Genomic DNA, 20,645 nt, shown 5'->3' with positions numbered 1-20,645 from the left:
CTCACGCCCTCACCCTGCTTCCCGCCATCAACGCTGCCTGCAGACAGCGGCGCCGCCCGCCTCGGCCGCGGTCCGGAGGCCGGGGCCGCTTCCCATGCGGGGCCCCGGCTGGGGCTGGTGTGACCGATCTCACTGCTCACTGCGTGGGTGCGTTTCCTCCACTATCCCCTTGCCTGAAGAACACGAGGGCTGACCACGGCCGACACGCCGGTGGACGACGACGCGGCCGGTTGCCGTGCAGCTCAGGCAGCAGCAGGTCTGTCAGGGCAGCACGCCGGAGCAGCGACCAGACGGCCCGCAGTTCCGTTTCATCCTGCCGTGGGATCACAGCTAGTTCTCAACTTGTTGGTAAATCGCCAGAGATCTGCCCCTCGAGCTGTGGAAATCCAGGCAAGCTGTTTTCCCCTGATGTGTTTGTTCTTCACCCAAGGAAACTCTGCTTATCCAACCTCCTTGTCTCCTCTTGCCTGCTGCCCCCACGTCCCCTGGCCCTGCCAGCCGTGGGCTACAGCTGCAAGACTCGGTAGTTCCTCCTGCCCATGCCGGCTGTTCCTCTGGCCAGTGCTGGTGATCGCTCCTCCTGATGCCGGCAGTTCCACCTGCCCATGCCAGCGGTTCCTCCAGCCAAGGCCAGCGGTTCCTCTGACCGACGCTGGTGGTTCCTCCTGCCCATGCCAGTGGTCGCTCCTCCCGATGCCAGCAGTTCTACCTGCCCATGCCAGCCGTTCCTCCTGCCAAAGCCAGAGCCTTGGCATCACTGCCATGCTCACAACGTGTGCGCCGTGAGCCACACCAAGCCTAGGGCAGTGCCGGAGCCAGCCACCCACCCTTCTGAGCCCCATGGGGAGGGAGCAGAGGAAAAGGCCTGACCCTGAGCAGGGAGCTCCAGGAACAGCAAAAATCTTGGATGCTTTTTCATTAACAGCGAGTTCTCAAAGCCACTTTGATCAGATTCTCACAGCATTTTTCCTCCCGTTTGGACTCTGTACACTCTAAATACAAATATGATTTCATGGAAGAACATTTTTGTTACCTCCTTGCCTCCGACACTTGTTTTTTCTCTCATTGCCGTGCTGCTCTGACACACTCAACATGACAGTGCGTGGGTGCCCTGCGCGAAGGCGGACACTGAGGGGGACCCACACTCTTCCCTCCTGGGTCATCCACGGCCCCATGACACTCCAGGGATTCTTCTCCACCCTAAAAACAAACAGAACATTTGGACCAAGTTGAAAAGTTAAAATGTAAGACAAACATTTTTCTGAAGTAGGGATAATGGGAAAAGAAGAAGGCAGCTTCTTTCTCTCTCAACATGCTACAAGAAAACTTTATTAATGTGGTTCCTTAGTAGGAGTACTCCAGTAAATGTACAGGAGTATTACTGGGAACATCCTGAAACTCATTGTTGTTCTGTTTAACGATGCTGACTGCTGTGCTTCTCGGTGGCTCTGGTTCAGAACCAGTCATTAATTATTAGTATCTCATCTCTGGGCTTCATGGAAGCTCTTTTGTAGATGAGACCTGCTGTATTTTCATGCTTATTGAACACAAAACTTCCTTTGGGAAATAAGATGCTAAGTGAGCTTTAAATCAGCAAGGCAAACCCTACAGAAGTTACTCCCAAGTTACTGCAGGTCAGTCAGTAACAAGTGAATTGGCAGTGATGGGGGCAATCAGTTTTTCTCACTTGAGAAGTCTGTTCCATACCTCGTTGACATATTCTGGAATAAAGCAAAGGAAACCACAAGAGAAATAAACCCCTGCATTTCAGCAAATGAACGGAGGTAAAGCAGCTGAAACAGTGAACTGAGGTTGTAGAAATAAAATAAACGAGCAGCGTTGGTAATGCTAATCTTACAAAGAATTACAAGACCTTCAGTAATGTCAGGACCTCAGTGTGACACATTCCAGCTGAAAAATAGACTCCGATCTCCCGGGCCTCTGGATTTACAGTGGGGGGGGAGATGAGACATAGCACAGCACATGTTGTGTGCCACCCTCCAGGTCCTCAGACCTTTCAAGAGTTTCCAGCAGCTCAGTCCCCTCCTGGCTCCCCATCAAGCCTCTCCTTGCAGCATCTCCATTTTTTGAGACATGCTTTTACATCTGTGAGGCAGCACACCCAGGAACAACACCTTGCCAATAAACAGCCTGTGGGAGTTTAAGCAGTCAGTGGGACAGCTTTACACCAGATTTCTATGAGACGAATGTCAATACAAATCCCATTTACTCTTTTCCACTTCTTGTCAGGAGAATATTAAAACCAAAAATGAATTAGGGACAGTTTGAGGGTCAGCGCAGATGCCACAGATGAGGATTTTCCACTTGACAAAGCTGAGAATTTTGTTCTCCTAGGAAAAGGAATCAGTTCTCATTTTGTCCTGTAAAATATCAGGTCTGCTCTTACTCGCCTTACCAGACACCAGTCTCTGTGCAAACAACGGCATCGTGAGAGTGAACGCCTTTCCTGTAAAGAAAAAGCCATCAACAAGGAGCAGTTCTTGAATCCGAGTCAGTGATCAAAAATTCAAAAAATTGACTAAGTCTACAGTAGAAGGAAAGTTGCTATTAGTTTAACCAGCTTCATAATTACACAATTAGCTAAAAACTACTCCACAGCTTATCTCCTGCACAATTAGCACTGGATAATTTAGTAGTAGCAATAATCCTAAACTGAGTCGAAATTTAGGTTACCGGTTTGAAAAGTTTTGTGGTAATGTGTTTGGGAGGTAGAGAGCCTTACAAGTGAATCTTCAGATTTCTTCTCATCACAGTTAAAATGAGAACGACCCTCTATGGATGGATGTACTTCCCCATTCCTCTCGCTGACATAGACCTCTCTCTTTCTGCATCTCCCTGTTTTTCAAAATGCAGGCATTTGGTCTTGATTAGGAGAGAGCCACCAATGCTTTGTGCTTTAATGGTTCTGTGTAGCGAACCCAATTAACTGGTGCAGTTCTAACAGCTCAGGCTGTGACTAACTCCCCCCTGGCCTGTGGCACTGCGCCCTGCACCAGCAGAGTGTGAGGACACCCAGTCGGCTGCCCCTCCAATGACGGGGGCAAGTCACCGAGCAAACCCATCGTCCTCTGTGCCAGATGCTCCATGCCAACCTGCCTGGAGTGAGGGAGGGCTTCTCCACTGAATCTAATGACCTTTTAGTCAGGCTATGGAGGAAGGAAAAGAAACAGCTTTTGTTACTTTTAGCTTTTGTTAGAGAAGCAAAAAAACATCCATGTGAAGCGATGTCATTTTTAGACCCTGATTTTTTTTTTCCAAGTATTATATAGCAAAGAAATAAGGTGGTTTCTGCAGCGTCATGTGGTATGGCACAGACTATTTGCACATAAAAAAGACAGTGCCATATTAAAAGAAGTTATTTAGTGCCAGACTTGCTTTACCTATGCTACTCAGCATGATGGATGTTTCTGTTGTGCCGCGTGACAATATCATTCTTCACTGAGCTTTCGTAAAAGCTGATCTTTTCTTTCCAAGTGAGAAAAAAAAAACATTTTAATGGGACCTCTTTTATAGAGGTCTTGCTCTGGTTTCACAGCACATTTCACACCATCATATGCTATTAAACTTCCATCAGATGCTATAAAACACTGAGCCACAATGCAGGCAGGCCAGCCAGTATCCAGCCATTGCTTTCAGCGTAAAACAAAGACATTTGCTTCTTTCCCTACTGCACCAGCTTAATCCGAGCTGAGTAGAGGGGAGGTGTTGGGAAGCTGGTTTCCGTGTTCTTCACCCATCCCTGGCCGAAGACATAGGCAACCTGCTGGCCACTCTCATGCTCAGCTCCTTGTACGTCTGCCGTCACCTGCGCTGGGTGCCATGGGGTGGAGGGGACCGAGCTGCACGGCTCTGTTGCCCGGGGACCTGCCTATGTGCCTGCTGCATCAGCGCGTCCTGAAAGGGTTCTGCACCAAGGCTGTACAGAAAGGGACTGATCTTCGTTCTGCCTGAACCACCTTCTAGTACAAACAACTGGACAAAATGCCTTGGCTGCGATGCTGTGTGGTACTTAGCCTCATCCTTTGGTATCTATGTTCACATCTCTGTATTCAGTCACTTAAAATCTTTACACACATCAGACCCTTCTCAAGAAAGGGAGTCTCTGACCCTTCTGGAGCTGCACGAAGCTGATCAGAGCTGGTTAAATGATTCGCAGCTGCAAGTTCATTATTCTGCTTGCAATGTTTCTGCAAAAGGAGAGACGTAAGACATGGCTCTTCAGAGATTACAATCAAATGTTCTTTCCTTTTGGTATAGTCGCCTAATTTTAACAGTTTAAACACTAAAGAGTTATTTTAATGTCTATGTGGGTGTCTCTATGTTTGGCATATTGCTTTTTTTCAGTAGGTGTGGAGCTGGGAAGTGGTGTAGCCACTTCAGTAACCTGGCTGCCTGTCTGAGACTTTGGCCTCACACTTCCAGCTTTGCTAGAAGAGACCAGGACTTGCATGATCATACCGCAGGTGTTGTTACCAAGCAGCTCCTCCCAGATAAATATGACTTCATTAACCAGTTGCGAAGAAGTGTGCCAGAGATGCAGCAGCCTCAGCAGTGCACGTTTCCTACCCTGTTTGCTTGGTGGCAGGTGAGGGAGAAAGCGAGGTCCCCAGCGAGGGGAAGTGGACCCGGGAGATGGCTGAGGATCCTGGCAAGAGCACTCAGGAGAAACGCACAAGAAATCAGGCTGTGCTTCCGCTCATGGAGGTGTTTACTGGAGAATAAGAGTTAAATGCAAGTTAGATGTGCCTGTGCTCCTGCCTGAACTGAGGCACCCAGGAGAAGAGAAGTGCTGCCGAGACCAACTATTTACTGCTTGGAGCTGCAATGAAACGCATGGGAGTGAAACAGCGTTTGTAGTCAGCACACGTCCACAGCTGACTCCTCATCTGGCTAATCATAGCTCTGCTTTTTGCAAAGGGGTTTTCATGCTGAAAGATGTCAAAACACATGCAGACATAAGTTTTGGTTGTGGTTTTGAGACTCTCAGGAGCAGCAGGCTATGGTTTCTTGTTAATCCTCTTGTAAGAGGGAATATCTCCCTTTCAAAACTTAAAAGTTACACAAAACCCACAGGAGAGAGAGGGTCCTAAATCAGATGTTTTATTTGGCTCTTTTCAGCCCCCAAGAAACGTTGGTGAATTGAATCTTGTTGTATTACAACTGTATGGAAATTTTAACAGAGTTCATATTAAAGCAAGAGCATCCAGCGGAAGGTTGCATATGATGGCAAAGTTTGCCAGACTTCTACAGACACGTAAGCTTTTGACAGTCACCTCAAGGAAATAGTATATTTTTAAGGCAGCTCAACATTGCCAGACTGCAGAAGAAAGCGCTGCTTGTGTAAGGATTAGCACGGGATGTGCAGTTAGGAAATGACCGTCAGTTTTCCACCTGGGAGCAAACTGTCCCATCGAGAAGCCTTGCCAGGCAAGGGACATCTCTGCATGCCTGCTGCTGTCACGCAGGCAGACCGTGGCTGCGGCCGTGGCGTACACCGCGCATCCCTCCGTGCGGAGGCTGAAGGAAGCCCGACCCAGCTTGCTGTCCTGCTGAAAAGGTGAGTAGCAAGAACAAAGTCGGGTTTATTTGTTCCAGAGTAACGAGTTCTAGCAGTAGGAGTGCGTTGGGATATACACACAAACCGCATTATTCAGTTTCATTGAATTTTTCCAGTGTAAGAAGAAGATGATTTGAATGAGAAGATGTTTCATTAAATTACTCACCTTAACAATGTTGTATTTGGGTTTGTGGTTTGTTTGGTGTTTTTTTTTAACAAGAGACACTTTGTTTATAGACACCCTCCAGACAGTTACATTACAGAAATGCCATTTGCAGTGGTGTGAATTCCAAGTTTTGCAGATAGTAAAAAATCCAGCTTAGTAGTAATATCTGGTTTATGCTGTTATTTACTTGTCATGTAAAATGAAAGACTCAGATGTCTGCTTCCACTGCACCAGCTCCGTTCAGATCTCCACTTACGCTTCTATATTAGCATAAACAAAATAAAGGCTCACCCGGTAAAGCCCACAGGACAAAGTCTGTTAAACGCCTTTCTTGTCGGTGAATCGGAGAAGACGTCTGAGTCTTGGGTACTTGTTCTCTGCGGAGATTTTTCTAGTTCTTTTTCCCCCCTAAGCACATCCTTCTGCAGAGAAATTCCTGCAGGCATGTGACAGGGATGAATGATCACTGTAAGTGGGGAGCACGTGCTTGCAGCGCTAGCATTGGAAACGCCGGTGTGTTCTGCAGTACCTCAAGCTACGCGAGGTCTCTGTTCATCATCTGGTGTGTTTCTGTCCTCTCCCCTTCCCACAGTTATCTTAGGAAGAAGATTTGAGTTACACTCACTCATTCCTCAGCTTCATGGTTTCTTTTTTAATTGCAAAGACATTCTCAGGTCACACGTCAACATTTTTGAACCTATCAAAGCATCTCGATTTCCAGATTTAAGTACTCTTTCACTCCTGTTTGCAACTGTAGTAAATTGCCAGTCTTCAGTGGAAATGCCAAGGTGTAGAAGTGTAATTAGTATTATTTTGAACAGGAAGGATGAAACTCATTTTCCTTTCACTGTCTTTCGAGTCTAAGTCCCTCACAATCACGAAGGCTGAGCCAGCACTGAATGGACATAAATGAGAAAACTGGTTATTCTTTCCGAGGAAGAGAAAAATGCAGCTCTGGTGAATTTTCACAGCCATTAGTTTGAAGCTGGCCACATGCTCCCACTTGATATTTCTCGCTGCTGATCCAAATCCAGCTCTGAAATGCCGGGGCCGGCTCCCACCGTGACCGCCAGCCCAGCAGCTGCCAGCACCGGCTGCCCAGCCCGCTTGCCCACGCACCAAGGCATCTCCGCTATTTCCTTGTGTATCTGAGCCACTGCTCCAAACAGGATAAACGCTGCTGGAAGCGCGCGATCGCCCCGAGAGCAGCAGGAATGCAAGCATCAGTATTCGAGGCAATTGCTGCGGCACATTATCAGACGCTCTGCTTTATTGCACGGGGGAGCATATAATGGTTTACAAATGAACCCTTTTATCTAGTGCCAGCTTTTCCTGTCTGCTGCCTTTTGGTTTCAAAAAGCTGCAGATCTGTTCCCAGCAGAGTTACAACACAGGCTGCACTGGGGGCAAAGCAGAGTGCCCTGCTCAGCAGCAGCCAAGCAGTTATCGCTGCTGCCCAGTGGGTTAGCTCCAGGACAGACAGACAGACGGGCTGACACGCCAGGGAAGGGCTGCCCATCTCACAATGAAGCCATGAAGGACACAGCTCTTGAGGGCTGGTAAAAATTAAAATATTATTGAAACTGAAAAAAATTTAGACTTTAGTCTAAATAAATGTCGATTAACAATGTTGAAACATGTCAGTATACAGTTTTCTTAGGAAATATGATGTGAGACATCCTTGAGGGAAAGCGTAGAGACTATAACGAAGCCCTACATGTATCAGCAGAACAGGTACCTACTGGCCAACACCCCTCTCATCTCCACGTACAGCCTGGCGAGGCAATTTGGGCTTCACCACCTCCAAGTCCCTGCATAGAGTTTTCATTCTTAACCATGAAGATTTTCCTGGAATAGGCAGAGAGCCATATTTGTGTAGCACACTTTGTGTGGACTTTCCATCCCTTACATGAACCTGCCATCCACCCTCCCTCACACGTGGAGCGATAGCCCCAGTTGGCTTGCCTACAGCAAGCCTGCGCTCCCAGTGTTGAAGAAACTGGTCACGGCCCAGTTCCACAGCCAACTGTCCATCTGCCCCTGATTTGGAAGGTGAGGGAGAAGGACTGTTCTCTGAAGTCCATCAGTCCCTGAGGGCCTCTTCCAGACTTACCCAACAGGCCGCTGTCATCCAGCCTGGGGACTTGCCCTAGCTTAGTCCATAGCAAAACCACAGGTGGCACATATCTAAGACAGGGCTGATTCCTCAGCTAGCTCGTGCTTGAGAATAAGCTCACTTCCATAACTCCTTTATTGACCACAGATTGCAGTATAAGCAGTGTTTTATGGTGACTACTAGTAATCCTTACAGAACAAAACAAGCTACTGAAAGAAGAACGCTTCCAAAAATGTTGTGAGTTTTTGTTATCCTGCTTCTAAGCTGTGTTCCCGTTGTGATTTTTGAGATGTTTCCCCCTCCGCTGTTGGGAACACGCCTGGGTCGCAGAGAGGCAGACAGGCAGAGCTGCGGCGTTTCTATAGCAGCAGAGCAAGCACCTGAGATGTGCTGGGTATAAATTTGAGAATGGCTATAGATGTTCTTCATCTTGAATAAAATACAAATAAATAAAAATAAGGAATCAATACAGTGTTTCTATATGCATAAGCAGCCATCTACTTTAAAACAGTGTGCATCAGTTGGCATGTGTACAATCGGTGTAGGTTCCCCTTATTTGCTTAGGCTATGGAAGATTTTGTATGCTGTTAAAGAATTCTCTTAATTTTTTGCTGGCTGTTTCGATAAAAAATTCCCTCAACACCCCTCATTCTGGAGCCCATATCCCTGGAGATGTTTTAAAACCTGGCTGGACAAGGTCCTGAACAACCCCATCAAATGTTGAAGTTCACTTGCTTTGGGCAGGAGGTTGGGCTAGTCGGTCTCCAGCAGTCCTTTCCAGCTCAGTTTTTGCCGTGATTCTGCAGTTACAACACAATGCCGCCCAGCCGCTGGATGAAGGATTTAGCTTTCTGCCACGATCGGCTGAACACTGGATATGTCCGTCTTTGCAGAGTTCCTCTGGGAGGATGCCCTTGCCTTCTGGCAGGTGCTGCCTCTTTTATAATGGCAGTTCTCGACCCAGGCGTGCCTGAACGTGGGGGAGATGGACCGCAGAGCGTGGCTCTGGGCTGCACTCCTTCGCCGGCACGCACACAGCAAGGACTTCAGCTCAGATCTGAAGCTCTCATTCAGCCAACAGTAAATGAAGGGGTTATAGCAAGTGCTGCTCATGGCAAACCAGTGAAAAGCGAAGTACAGAGCGTTGCTGCTGTGGATGGCCCTGCAGGAGATCAACACCACGTAGCAGTTCAGGGGGAACCAGCACACTGCAAACACGATCACCACCACCATCAGCATCTTCAGCGTCATCTTCTTCTTCCGTTGGTGGGCATAGTACTGCTCCATGGTGAGGTCCCCAATGGCGTTTCTCAGCCAGAGCTTCTTGGCCACCATGGTATATGTGATGGAGATCACAAGCAAGGGCAGGACATACAAGAGAACAAAAGTAGTCAAGTCCAAGTACTTCCAGAAAAGATCAGCAGGAGGAGGGAAGCTGGGGAGGCAGACCATTCGTATTGTTCGGTTCCTGAAGGTCAAAGAGAGAAAGAGCTGTCAATTCCACTACCAGATGCACACATCTGGAAGACAAACATCTTGGACGTTCTTACAAGTTTCAGTAAAGGTATGGATAGCAGAAGCAGAAGTCATTCAGTAACATGGGCAAGTGCCACTTTCAATGGAAAATTTTGCTTTAATTTGACCTTTGGCCCCAGTGAAGATATTTTAAACACATCCTCAGCAAAAGAAAAAAAAAATCCATATTGACATCTGTGCCCTCTAATGACAAAGAGCAACTCTCTTCTGTGCCTGCCTCAAATCGCAGGGCTGAATCTCTGAGCCAAAATCAACTAACAAAGAAGCCTGAAAGCAGTTTAATGGTCCTTTCATGAGAAACACACCACCTAATCAAAGAGCATGAGGATTTTTCTGTTTCATTGTACGTTCTTTTTTAATAACACAAATGGAGAGATGTGTGCTTTAGAATCTGTGGGGCTTTGATTAAGCCGCATATGTCATATTAAAAAAAAGCACCATGTAAACATCTTACCCGATATAAAATCTTGTCAGAGTCTGATAAATGGCATGAGGCAGTGAAAAGCAGCTGGCCATAACCCAGATGACAGTGATGCAAATCCCTCCTTTCACCATGGACATGCGCGGCTTCAGAGGGTGCATGATAACCTGCAAAGAACAACCAATCCTGAGGATTTACAACGTCCTCAATTGATAAAAACGAGCTGCAAGCCTTAGAGAAAAAAAGAATGCATCTTTGCTTTATCCATGTCCAGGAGCAAGCATTTCACGCTGATCACTGAGTAGGAAGCGAACAGCGTGTGTGCTTTCCAGGACAGCCAGGAATGCTCAGCACGGACATTAAGCGTGGCGGAAGTTGAAAGCCAAGAGGCTGTTCTGGCTTGTACCACAGCGACTGCAAAAAGTCTTCTGATTGCTAAAGGCAAGGTCTCCAGCACAGACGGCAGCCACGGGGCTCACAACATCTGGCATCTGGTGGACTCGCAAGACAGAGTGACAAGATGCTTGAGAACCACGGTTGGGTGTGAGCCTTGGCCAACACAGCACTAACAGACTTGAAGGCTGGTCTCTTTGATGTCCACAGTTTACCCCGTGCAGTACTGGCTACAGCGTGCTGTAGTCCAGGGGTGTTTGCTGCTAAGGAGGGCAACTTTATCTGACAACGTCTTGGCCACTCTTTCTGCCTCATGTTGCAGTCTGAAGCACTGCAGCAGCTCTGCATCCCTCCAGCGTTAAAACGCAGAAAGGAGGGACTCACTGCACAGGACTTCAGAGAGTATAAGGGCTGGAAAACGCAAAGAGTTGTGCAAGTATTAGGTGTTACTGCTGGTCCGGCGCCCTGAGCAGAGAAACACGCTCAGCATCACCCGTCAGCTTGGCTTCAGAGATCGTGATGGTTAGATATCTGTCGAGCTACATGCACTACGGATGATTACATTAGGCAATGAAACAATAATTAAAAATAGACCTATCATGTCATCCAAATGATCTCTTGGCTGATGAAGCCTTTGGTATCTTATGCATGTCTTTTCTAGTCTCATTATAAATATCTGCTTAATCGAGCTTCTACAACTCCCCTGGAGCATCTGTCTGCTCTGGTACCTCTCAGGACTAGCAATATTTTTAGAGGCAAGTGTTGATTTCTCTTTGTTCAGTGACATCTTATTTCTATTTTTATCTTCTTGGGCCATACTAGCTAATTCCCATTCTGAGGTACATACTCCACTGAAATTGAAAGCAGGTACTGTGTTCACCCTTAACGAAGCACACACTTCTTGAGACCTAGGCGTGCCTTGAAATTAACCCAGAATCTACTGATTAAAAATAGTTATTATCTAAATTCTTAGCTTTCAGGACCTGTGATGTTGCACACAGAATGGGCAGACTACCAAACTTTTTGTGGTAAAAAAGACAGAAATGGATGATCTACGCTCTGGCAGTCACTGTAATTTTCTGACACCAGATGGAGCACATGCCAGACGATCAGAGTGGAATCCGTTATTGTTCTGAACTCCATCTAGCCATGCCATTTATCATGTGAAATTGCTTTTCAGTAACAACCATTCCAGTGACTCCAGCACCGCAGACAAATACACAGTCTGCCTGAGAGCGCACCTCGCAGGATCTGCTCTGCCAGTGCACAGCATTGATCAGCTCAAGTAAAAACGACAAACTATCGCACTTCAAGCAAACCCTTCGGTTTGCACTCATTGCTTGACCTGTAAGGTTTTCCTGCTTGGTATTTGCCAAAAAAAAATCAGGGTGGGGGGAAGAGAGGAGAATTTCTCGCCTTGAACTGAAAGTGCTAAGGCAGTTCTCACTACTTCCAGTCCTAGGCATCCGAAAATAACGGGCCAAGCCTAAAAACTGTAAGACTTCTCATAAATAAATGCTGAGAAAATGCATTGGCTTGCTGGTGTTGGAACTTGGGAATATATTGCGACTGTGCTTTCGGGGCTGTGCTCCAGAGAGCGGCCGAGGCGGGCAGGGGCCCCTGGAGATTGTCCAGCCCAGCTCCCTGCCCAAAGCAGGCTGCCCAGCGCTGTTCCTTGTTGGGTCGTGGACATCTCCAAGGACAGAGACTCCACAACCTCTCTGGGCAGCCTGTTCCAGTGTTTGATCACCCTCACTGTAAAAAAATGTGGGGTGTTTGTCCACTGCCATGAAAGCTAGAGTTCTCCCCCCCATTCCTTGATTCCAGGGACAATGCAGGTTTCCAGGTACTGGGATTTGAAAGGGAAAAAACTATGTATTCAGCACCTTATTTTCCAGCAAGCATAGGGGTGATATATATCGCATACCTGATGCCGATCCAGAGCAATGGCAGCAAGGGTCAGCACAGACACGTGAACAGAGCAGTACTGAACAAACCGGCTTATGTGACACATCAGCTTCCCAAAAACCCAGGTACTGCTTACAAACCGCACCTGAAGAACAGACAAAATTGGATTAAAACAGTGTGCATTATCTACAGAGTAGAAAATCGGCTTCCCTGGAGTATGGTAAGGAAGAAATTCTTTAATATAGTATGCTTTGTAGATGCAATATACTCGGTTTTTCTAGGGAAACAGTGACTATGCAAGAGGCTCTGAAACAGAGGTGAGATTTATTGTGCTGAGCAAACAAATCCACCTGAGCAGTGCTCTGTGCATGTGTGTTTGGGTATGCTTGTGTACATGTAACGTGGCCCTGCTGGAAAAGGTAAAGAAATCTTAGCTCACCTCCTTGATGAGGCTCTGCAGGGAAAAAAAATAGCTTGCCTCCTTAAAAAAAGTGGCACATTTGAATTTGTGGATGCTGAAAATCGCATGGGTTCAAAACTCAGTGAGATAAATATATGGAAGAAAAAATGTCATTGAGGGCACTGAAATAGCACGGTAACAGCTCTGAGCTAGGGACCGGCTCTCTGTGGAGCATCTCTGCCTGCCCGCCCGGTGCCGGCACTCCTGCCGGGGTCCGTGACTACCAGCCACACTCAGAAACAGGACCTGGCGCTGGACAGCAGGGTGTTGCTTGTACGCTGGTCTCTAAGCCCGGCTCTCCTCTCATCATGCTGTGTGAGATGCACCAACTGCAATTTCAGAGGTGTCAATTAAGTTACACAGAGAGGAAAATTTTACCCTCTGGTTGAAAAAGCAACTCACACTTCACAAGCTGTGTCGCCTTCCTCACTGATCCGACCTCTGCAGGTACGGGAGCCTGCAATCCAGCCGCTGCGGGGAGGGGAGGGAGGCAGGGGCAGCTTAAAGCCCCCGGGACTGCAGTGGCAAGGGCAGCCTGGCATTTCGCAGAGAGGTGCTGCTTACTGTGGCTTTTCTGCAAGGGAGGTTATTCCCAGTAACAGTGGTTGTCTCACTCTCTTGTTATTCCTGACTGCACAATATTAATTCCAAGTTAATGTAACTCATTCTGGAAGCACATTAAGCTAATTTGAAATAAAGCACATTCATTACAAAACATCTGTCCACACAGAAAATCAGTCAAGACTAGCTAATCTGTTTTCAATTAATCTAATTAATTTCCCTATAGAGACATCTCTAGTAGTAATGACTCTGTCACTGAATGTGTAGCGATGTGCTGTTTCTCTGAAGTTGGTATAAAGCTCTTTCCCAAGAGAGATGACAGTTGTTTAATTATTTGTGCCTACTGTGTGCCTGTTGCTGTGCAAACACGCGAGAGGGCACTCTCCTTTCCCTGACAGATTGCAGGATGCAAATCCAATCAGAGCAAGGCAGAGAACTCCCAACAAAGAAACAGCATCAATTTAAGAAAAGGTGAATCCAAACTGATAATTCGGGAACTGCTTTTGGACGGCAGAAGAACACTATGGACTGCTCTGGGGAAGGACGGAAGCAGGAGCAGTTGGGATGCTTTTCCAACCAGAGGGCTGTGTGACATGCAGCTGTACAGAGCCCTGCTTACGTGGTGTCCATAGATTGTGACAGTGGGGCAAGAAATGAATCCATTTAGTTCTGCCCACCTCATTCTTCTAATGTTTTTCTTATGTCTATACTATTTAGTAACTGAAAATAAATAAAGGTCAGCCCCAAGAAGCACAGTTTGTACTGCCTGAGTAAGAAGCGTGCCAAGCTGACATGGCTCAGCACAGACTTAGCAGTTTGCCCTTCAATCATCTTCACAAGGGCTGACCTCGCTTGCATAATTTCCATAGGAAATTGGCAGTTAATTGGACCTTCTAGTGTCAGACTCATCCCCACTTCCTTCCCCACCAAAAGACAAACAGGGCTTTGATGCCGGTGCCTTGCCGGCATCCCGGCGGAGGGCGGAACACCACAGCGGAGCGATGCCTGCGAGGTGAGGGCTGAGCGCCCGGTGCTGCTCACCGAGCCCTGCCTGCGAGCTAGGGGGGTTGGGGAGAGCGGCACGGCCGCGGCTTGTCCGGGAGGCAAAAGGAGCAGGAGGGAGCCAGAAAGCAACTCTGCGTGTCAGGCTGTTCCTGGCCATTCAACACTCAGCTGACAGGCACACACAGACACCAGCAAAACACAGACGAGCCGGATGCTCACCAGCGTGAAGGGGGTGTTCAAAATGGTGATCATCACGTCGGCAATGGCCAGGTTGACGATGAAGAGGCTGGTGGCGGAGTGCATCCTCTTGTTCTTGATCACCACGTGGCACACCAGGATGTTCCCAAAGAGCGAGATGCAGATGATCACGGAGTAGGCTACTATCAGCAGTGCCTTCACCATCGGGCTCTGGGACTCGCCCTCATACCTGCTCCCACTGTCAAAGTCCCCCAGGTCCTCCAGGTCCAAATCGCTGTGGAAGAAGGACTGGTTAGGGAAGCCGTACAGTGCAGAAAAGAAGTTGGTTGCATTGTGATTCTCTGCTCTCCAGAAGGGCTTGGAGATGTACTGCAAAGGGAACCACGCGTGCCTGCTCATGGCTCGGGAAGCAAAGCTCCAGCGCTGCCCATGTCCCGGCTGCACCGGGCAGCTCAGGTGCTGAAGTCTGCGGCTGCAGGAGGGAATGCGCACACTTGCATTTCAAAAATCTGCCCTGTGGTTGCAAACGACAGAGAAGAGTTGATACATGGGTCCTTCTTCCTGTGCTGATTACAAGCGAGCTTTGCTCCAGGGACTCTCCAGCTGCTGCCCTGCTTCACTCCCGTATGTCCTACATGCAGAAGCTGATTCAGATGCTGAAATATCAGAGATCCCCAAACACCTTCCCTCTGCACCTAGGAAGAAATGTAGTGAACATTTCCTTCTGGGCACAGTTCTGTTTCTCTTCCACAACTTCTCCTTGGAAATCTGCTTTACTGGTTTTCCACATAGCCCTTCATCTGTCAGGTCTCTGTTTCCCGAGAGTTTTCAAAGCTTGTCAGAACCAAAAAAGCAAGGACAGCGGTTCCCTTTTCTTTCCATCCTCCAAGTACCTCGGAGCTCTACACTGAAGCAGCTTTGCTCAGAGTCTGAGTCGTCCCTGCTTTCCCTGTGATATATACAGCCTGCCAGATGACAGACTGCGTGTGAAATAGCCAATAGTGTATCTCTCCTGAGAGTATCCTGAGGTGCATTGCAACCCCGCACACGGACGATGGGAGAGTCTGACATGTGCAGATCCAGCAAAGCAGCAAAACACAGAGAGCAGATGTGCCCTGATCTTCCCCGTCTCCTCTCTCCTCCTCCTTTCTGGGTACCCAGCAAAACAGCTACACGGGGTGAAGCATCTGTACTAATTTGCAGCATCTTTCCTTCTCTCCATTCCAGAGCCTTGGCAGACAGAGAACATCTGAGGATTTCTGCCTCCAGAGAGTTCCCAGCTTTGTGCCGGGCGCTGTCCCCTTCTCACTTTCCTGTGCTGTGGAGGACAGTGTAAAAAGTGAAATGCAACCTGAAAACGAGAGCGGACGTTTCAGGGTGCTGCGGGGAGTCCACCGAGACTCCTGCCACAGCTGAGCCCTCTGCGCTCAGAGCCAGGAGGTGGGGAGAGCCGGAGCAAACCGCAGCCGCACGGGTGGAAACCTCTTCTTGTCTGCTTCCCTTCCTCTGCAGGCAGAGCCATCTGCAGAGCAGCCTCAGGCTCCAAGCTCAGAAACTCCAACGCAGGAGCCTTTCTGTGCCACCCTTCTGCAGTGGTCCCCGGGCCGGGGGTGTCTGGCAGCACCAGGATGCTGGGCAGGCAGGGGGGCTGAGTGGGGAGCGGCCAGGCTTGTGTACGGGGCTGGAGACAAAGGTCAGCTTCTTGTTTTTGACAGACTTGGCATCCCAGCATTCATTTGGCAACACAGAATGCATTTTGCCGTAACAGTTTTTGTCATATGTGTCTTCAGAGATGTCTCCAGGCTTCTCCTCCCTTCCTCAGCATCCCTGGGGAAGGGCAGCCTGGTAAGCAATGTCAGAATCTGGCAGCGAGGTGCTCTCCAGAAAGGAAAGGGTACCAACTACAGAGGAGAGCAGAGAGCCCTGGGCTTCGGGACTGCTGTTGCCTGTGGTAACGCACCACTCCCCACTGCCAGCGCTATGCCCAGCCCCGTCACGGACCTGCTGAGAACTAGCCGAGCGTTGCAGGTGAACGACTCTGTTCTGCATCTTGGCAATCTGCAGTCAAGAACAGGGGCTTTTGGTAGGCAATGCCGTGCAGCATTTGTTCTTTGTTTCAGGGTCTTTCAGCCCCCACTCTCAGAGTGAAAGGTGTGTTTTAGTAATTTCTTTTACTAATTCTCCCTTAAACACACTGAAATAAGTGATGGCATGTGGAGGATGAAGCATTAAAGAACTGGGGACATGTGAGCAATCCAGCATTTTCTCTATGAGGCCATGAAGCCTTAGCATAAGGCTGCAGAGCCTTAGCATAAGGCAGCAAGGGCATCTAGAGGACAAACGGTGGTATAAAAAAAGGAATGAATGCAAAGAAAAATGAGTCCAGAATACTGAAGCGGAACCTGCCACCTACAAGAAAGCCACAAGCACAACACGTGAACAAGTAATGCACACCAAACATAATCGGGTTGCTATGTGATTTGATTATTGCCAATGGGAGATCGCCGCGGATGTAATGGGGAATATAAATGTGAGCTATCCGAGGCCAACAAACGGCTTGTACCTGATCACATTGATCGTCGTGTCGAGTCCGGTTCATCCTCCGCGACAGTGGCAGTTCTGCCCTCCCGCTTCCCTTTTCATGCTCCTGCACTCAGGGTCACCCTGCCGCCCTCAGCACAGCCCGGGCATGACATGAGAAGGGACAGTCCATCGGTATTGGCCTACGACTCAAAGTTTGGATGTCTGCAAAATCGCGGGAAATTAACGGCCATTGAGCCACTTGGGCATCCACTCGTGCGGAAGGCAGCAGGAGGTAAAGCCCTGTACCTCTCCCAGTAACCTACTCTTCCTACTGTAGGATGCTTGAACAGGAGAAGCCAAGCCCTAGATCAGCACGAAAGAAAGGTACTTAATTAAATCCCCCTGAAACAGCACTTTAGCTTTTATTCTTACAGCTTTCCCAGGAGATAGTGAAACACAGTTCCCGTTTTGCAGACAGAGGAACAGCACAGATGATCAGACAACCTGCGTGGGATTACCTAGGATGCTGATGCTTGAGTTAGGAGCTGAAAATTACTTCTTCAGATATGCTGGACCAGCCTTTCCACAGCAAAGACTGACATACAAGCAATCTGTAAAAATATCCAGTGAACCGATGGTGTGCTGAGGAACTACATGACCTTGTGATCCAAATGCCACGTTATCACGGACCAGACTTTGCAAGCGTAACTGAAAGGAGCCATGCGCAGCACCCCGTATGTTTACCCTGAAACAACTAAAATACCCAGTTCCGCACCCTGACACCAATGCAAGCGTTTCTAATATTTTGTGCTAAGAGACATTCGAGTATGTTTGCCATTTTCCTTTTGCAACAGCAATTTAATCCAGCACAACCCTTTGCCATTTCAGAGGAGCGTGACCCTTAGCCACCCAGACCCCCTGCAGGCCATTGGAGCTGGTCCATGGCTGTTCTCCATCCTCAGAGGGGCCGAGGGAGGCTGAACCCATCAGCCACCGTTCATCTTGGTCTCTTGCAGCCTTCCTCACCCCAGCAGGACTGCTTGACTTGCTTCTCCATTGAATTTCTTCTCAGAGGAGTTTACTTTTGGTTGTACCATCTCACTCCAGGGTCTTTGGAGAAGGGGAGATGTATATGTTACCACATTTCATTGCCATATAAGCACTTCTGCGCTAGATTTCCAGCACCATTTTTGTGAGGTGACTCAGCCCTGAGGGATCCCCTTCTGCACCTTTCCTAGAGAGCAGGCTTGGGTAAACATGTGTCCCTTGCCAGGAGCGAGAGGTCTTCCCAGATCAAGAGTGGGAGTCAGCTCTGGCCAACTGCCTTTACAAAGCTTGGTACAAATGAACCTGACACGTTTTCTGTGATTTCTCTAATGTATCTGCAATTATTCCTAATTCAGAATGCCAGGCACACAGCAGAGATCAGCTGTGGTACGCATAGGTCATCCACAGCAAAATGCTCAAGTAGTTTATAGGCACATAATTTTAAGCAGTGAGAAAGTACAAAATTATATTCTAAAATTTCATGTTATTTCCTATTTCCTGTGCCTATCAAATGGCTGTAAAGTAAAAACAAGTAACCAAGGGACACGCCATCAGTTCAGGACATGAAATCTGACATAGGCTAATGCGGAAGATCTGCTCTTGACAAGGAAGACTCCATGGATACAGCAGAGACAAGACACACAGAGGCGGCAGCCATCGGCGGTGCGGCAGCTGCTGATCACGGTCCATCGGGGGTGGAAACAAGCACTACCAGGTCCAAGCAATGTTGTGGTTTTTTTTCCCTTTGCAGAGGATTCAGTATCAGGAGCAAAAGCCAGACAGGCTCCTCTGGAGCCAGATCCCATTGGCAGGGGCAGGCAAGTTGCTGTGGAAGCTTCTGTCGTGCCTTTTTCCTTAGTCTGAAGAAAATTCCTCTGGGAATTCCTCTGGAATGTACTGGACTAAAAGCTGCTCTGAAGTTACTGAAAAATAACCCCTAAAAACCTTAATCTGATTTTACTAGCAGCTACAAATGTGCAAATGGGAAATGAGAGCCCTGCTCCTTTAATAACTGATGCAGAAGACAAAATATTATTTGAAAGCAAAAGTGAAATAAGAAGCCTTGACATACTTCTCACAACTCCGTGGAGGCAGACATGACACGAGCTTTGAAATAGACAGTTGCAAAACCCCTCCTTGAACAGCAGCTTTCTTTTCACCGCTGGAGAATAGGTGATGCTCTGCAGGTTATATTTATGTTCTGAAAATGGGGTTTTTTAGTGAAAATCTGAACGAAAGCCAGGACATTAGTGTAATCAGTGCCAATCTGAAATTTTAGCTGTTAACAATAAATTTTACCCCATTCAATCAAAAAAATTAAACCTTTTTCCTTAGGGAGCCAATATTTCTCTACAAAACCAAAGTTTTCAACTTCAGTCTCTCAAGCCAGACTAGGGTTGCTGAGTTGCTCCTGCCAGTTCACAAAGGTCTTGCTACGGAGCTGGAGGAGGCCAATGACTTTGGAGGACACGGCCCTGTGCAGGGAGCACATCTTTCAGGGAGGGAAGTCACAGCAGAACAGCAGCGAGAAGCAGAAAATGGCCTCATCTCAGGGGTGTGGGAGCTGTCTCTGAAGAAGCTCACCCCGAGACAGCATTCCTTACCTTCACCTGACCAGTGCTCATCTACTCTACAGCATCCTTTTACATCCCTCCTACCCCAGGTGTCTCCCACTGGATTCTTTTGTCCGTATAATATTCAGTCTCTTTCAATGGCTATTACTCATTCTGGGATTGTTTTTTTCTTCCAATATCTCAGTGCTTCAGGGGCTAAGTTTTTGAAACACTGATGACTATTCCAGCTCAGATTAGCTTGCATTCATATTATGAAACACATTTCTCACATTCAGTGCCTTTTATCTTTTCAACTGCACTTCATTCGACTCTACTCCAAGAGAAACAGAATTAGTCAACGCTTGATTTTCACTCCTTAACGTTACTGCCACACTCCCAGCTGCACTCCCTAAAATTCTTGGCTTTCAAGAAAAAAAAAATCTACATCTACTATTTGTTTTAAAGGCTAGACGCTGCATTCACACTCCTGAACGACCTGTGAACCCCCACATTTCTTCAACAGCCAAAAATTCAGGGACCGAGGTTCGATGCACTCTCGAAGGCAAACCTCGCTCTTTCGTAAACCAACGCACGGAGACGAGGGCACCAACTCTCCGTGCTCCAAACAGCTCACTGGCAAGCTGCAAGCTTTACATCAGTGGCTTTTAGTTTGGTGCTTAAAAACCGAGCACCAAAAAAAGGCCCATCAGCTGGAGAAAGATTCGGCAGGACATCTCCGCAAGCGCCCTGCTGCCCACCCCTGCAGCGGGGAGCGGGGGACCGGGCAGGCAGCTGGTTTTAAGGGGCTGTTGGCAACATCCCAGATTAATTTTACCTCCTTCCACCTTGTGCCTAGGCATCTCTTGGTGGGGATGTAAACCAGCTGCAGGAATCAAAGTAAGACCCATGGCTTCACCTCTGCACCTGATGGAAGGTTTCTGGTTTTTACCAACCCATTTCTCATGCCGACCCATTTCAGAGTGCAGTCCAGCTGGAGCTGCATCAGTTACACAGAAATAGGTGTTACTCTGTCACAAGAAAAAGCTGAAAACTCCCAAAACTGCTTTGTTATGCAAAATTACACACCAGCTACCTTCTCTCTACAGTAGCCTAGCTTTCATCCTCTTTGCCCCCAGGACCCTGCTGCCTCTTGTTCTCATTTGGGGGGGGAAGCCAGGTC

General features: G+C 48.0%; 1 protein-coding gene across 1 annotated transcript; it reads right to left on the bottom strand.

Moving 5' to 3' along the window:
• Window positions 1-7,919: 7,919 nt before the first annotated feature.
• On the bottom strand, window positions 7,920-14,968 carry LOC104331927 (G-protein coupled receptor 83). The gene is made up of 4 exons (XM_009937275.2): window positions 14,364-14,968; window positions 12,138-12,263; window positions 9,851-9,984; window positions 7,920-9,328 (listed from the first exon to the last, which is right to left on the bottom strand). The coding sequence occupies exons 1-4, from the start codon at window positions 14,739-14,741 to the stop codon at window positions 8,704-8,706; spliced, it is 1,263 nt and encodes a 420-aa protein (XP_009935577.1). The 5' UTR covers window positions 14,742-14,968; the 3' UTR covers window positions 7,920-8,703.
• Between the last annotated feature and the right edge of the window lie 5,677 nt (window positions 14,969-20,645).

This window comes from Opisthocomus hoazin, chromosome 14, assembly GCF_030867145.1.
Source record: "Opisthocomus hoazin isolate bOpiHoa1 chromosome 14, bOpiHoa1.hap1, whole genome shotgun sequence".
Taxonomy (NCBI): domain Eukaryota; kingdom Metazoa; phylum Chordata; class Aves; order Opisthocomiformes; family Opisthocomidae; genus Opisthocomus; species Opisthocomus hoazin.
Note: the sequence above shows the minus strand (reverse complement) of the source record. Positions and strands in the feature narration are given on the sequence as shown.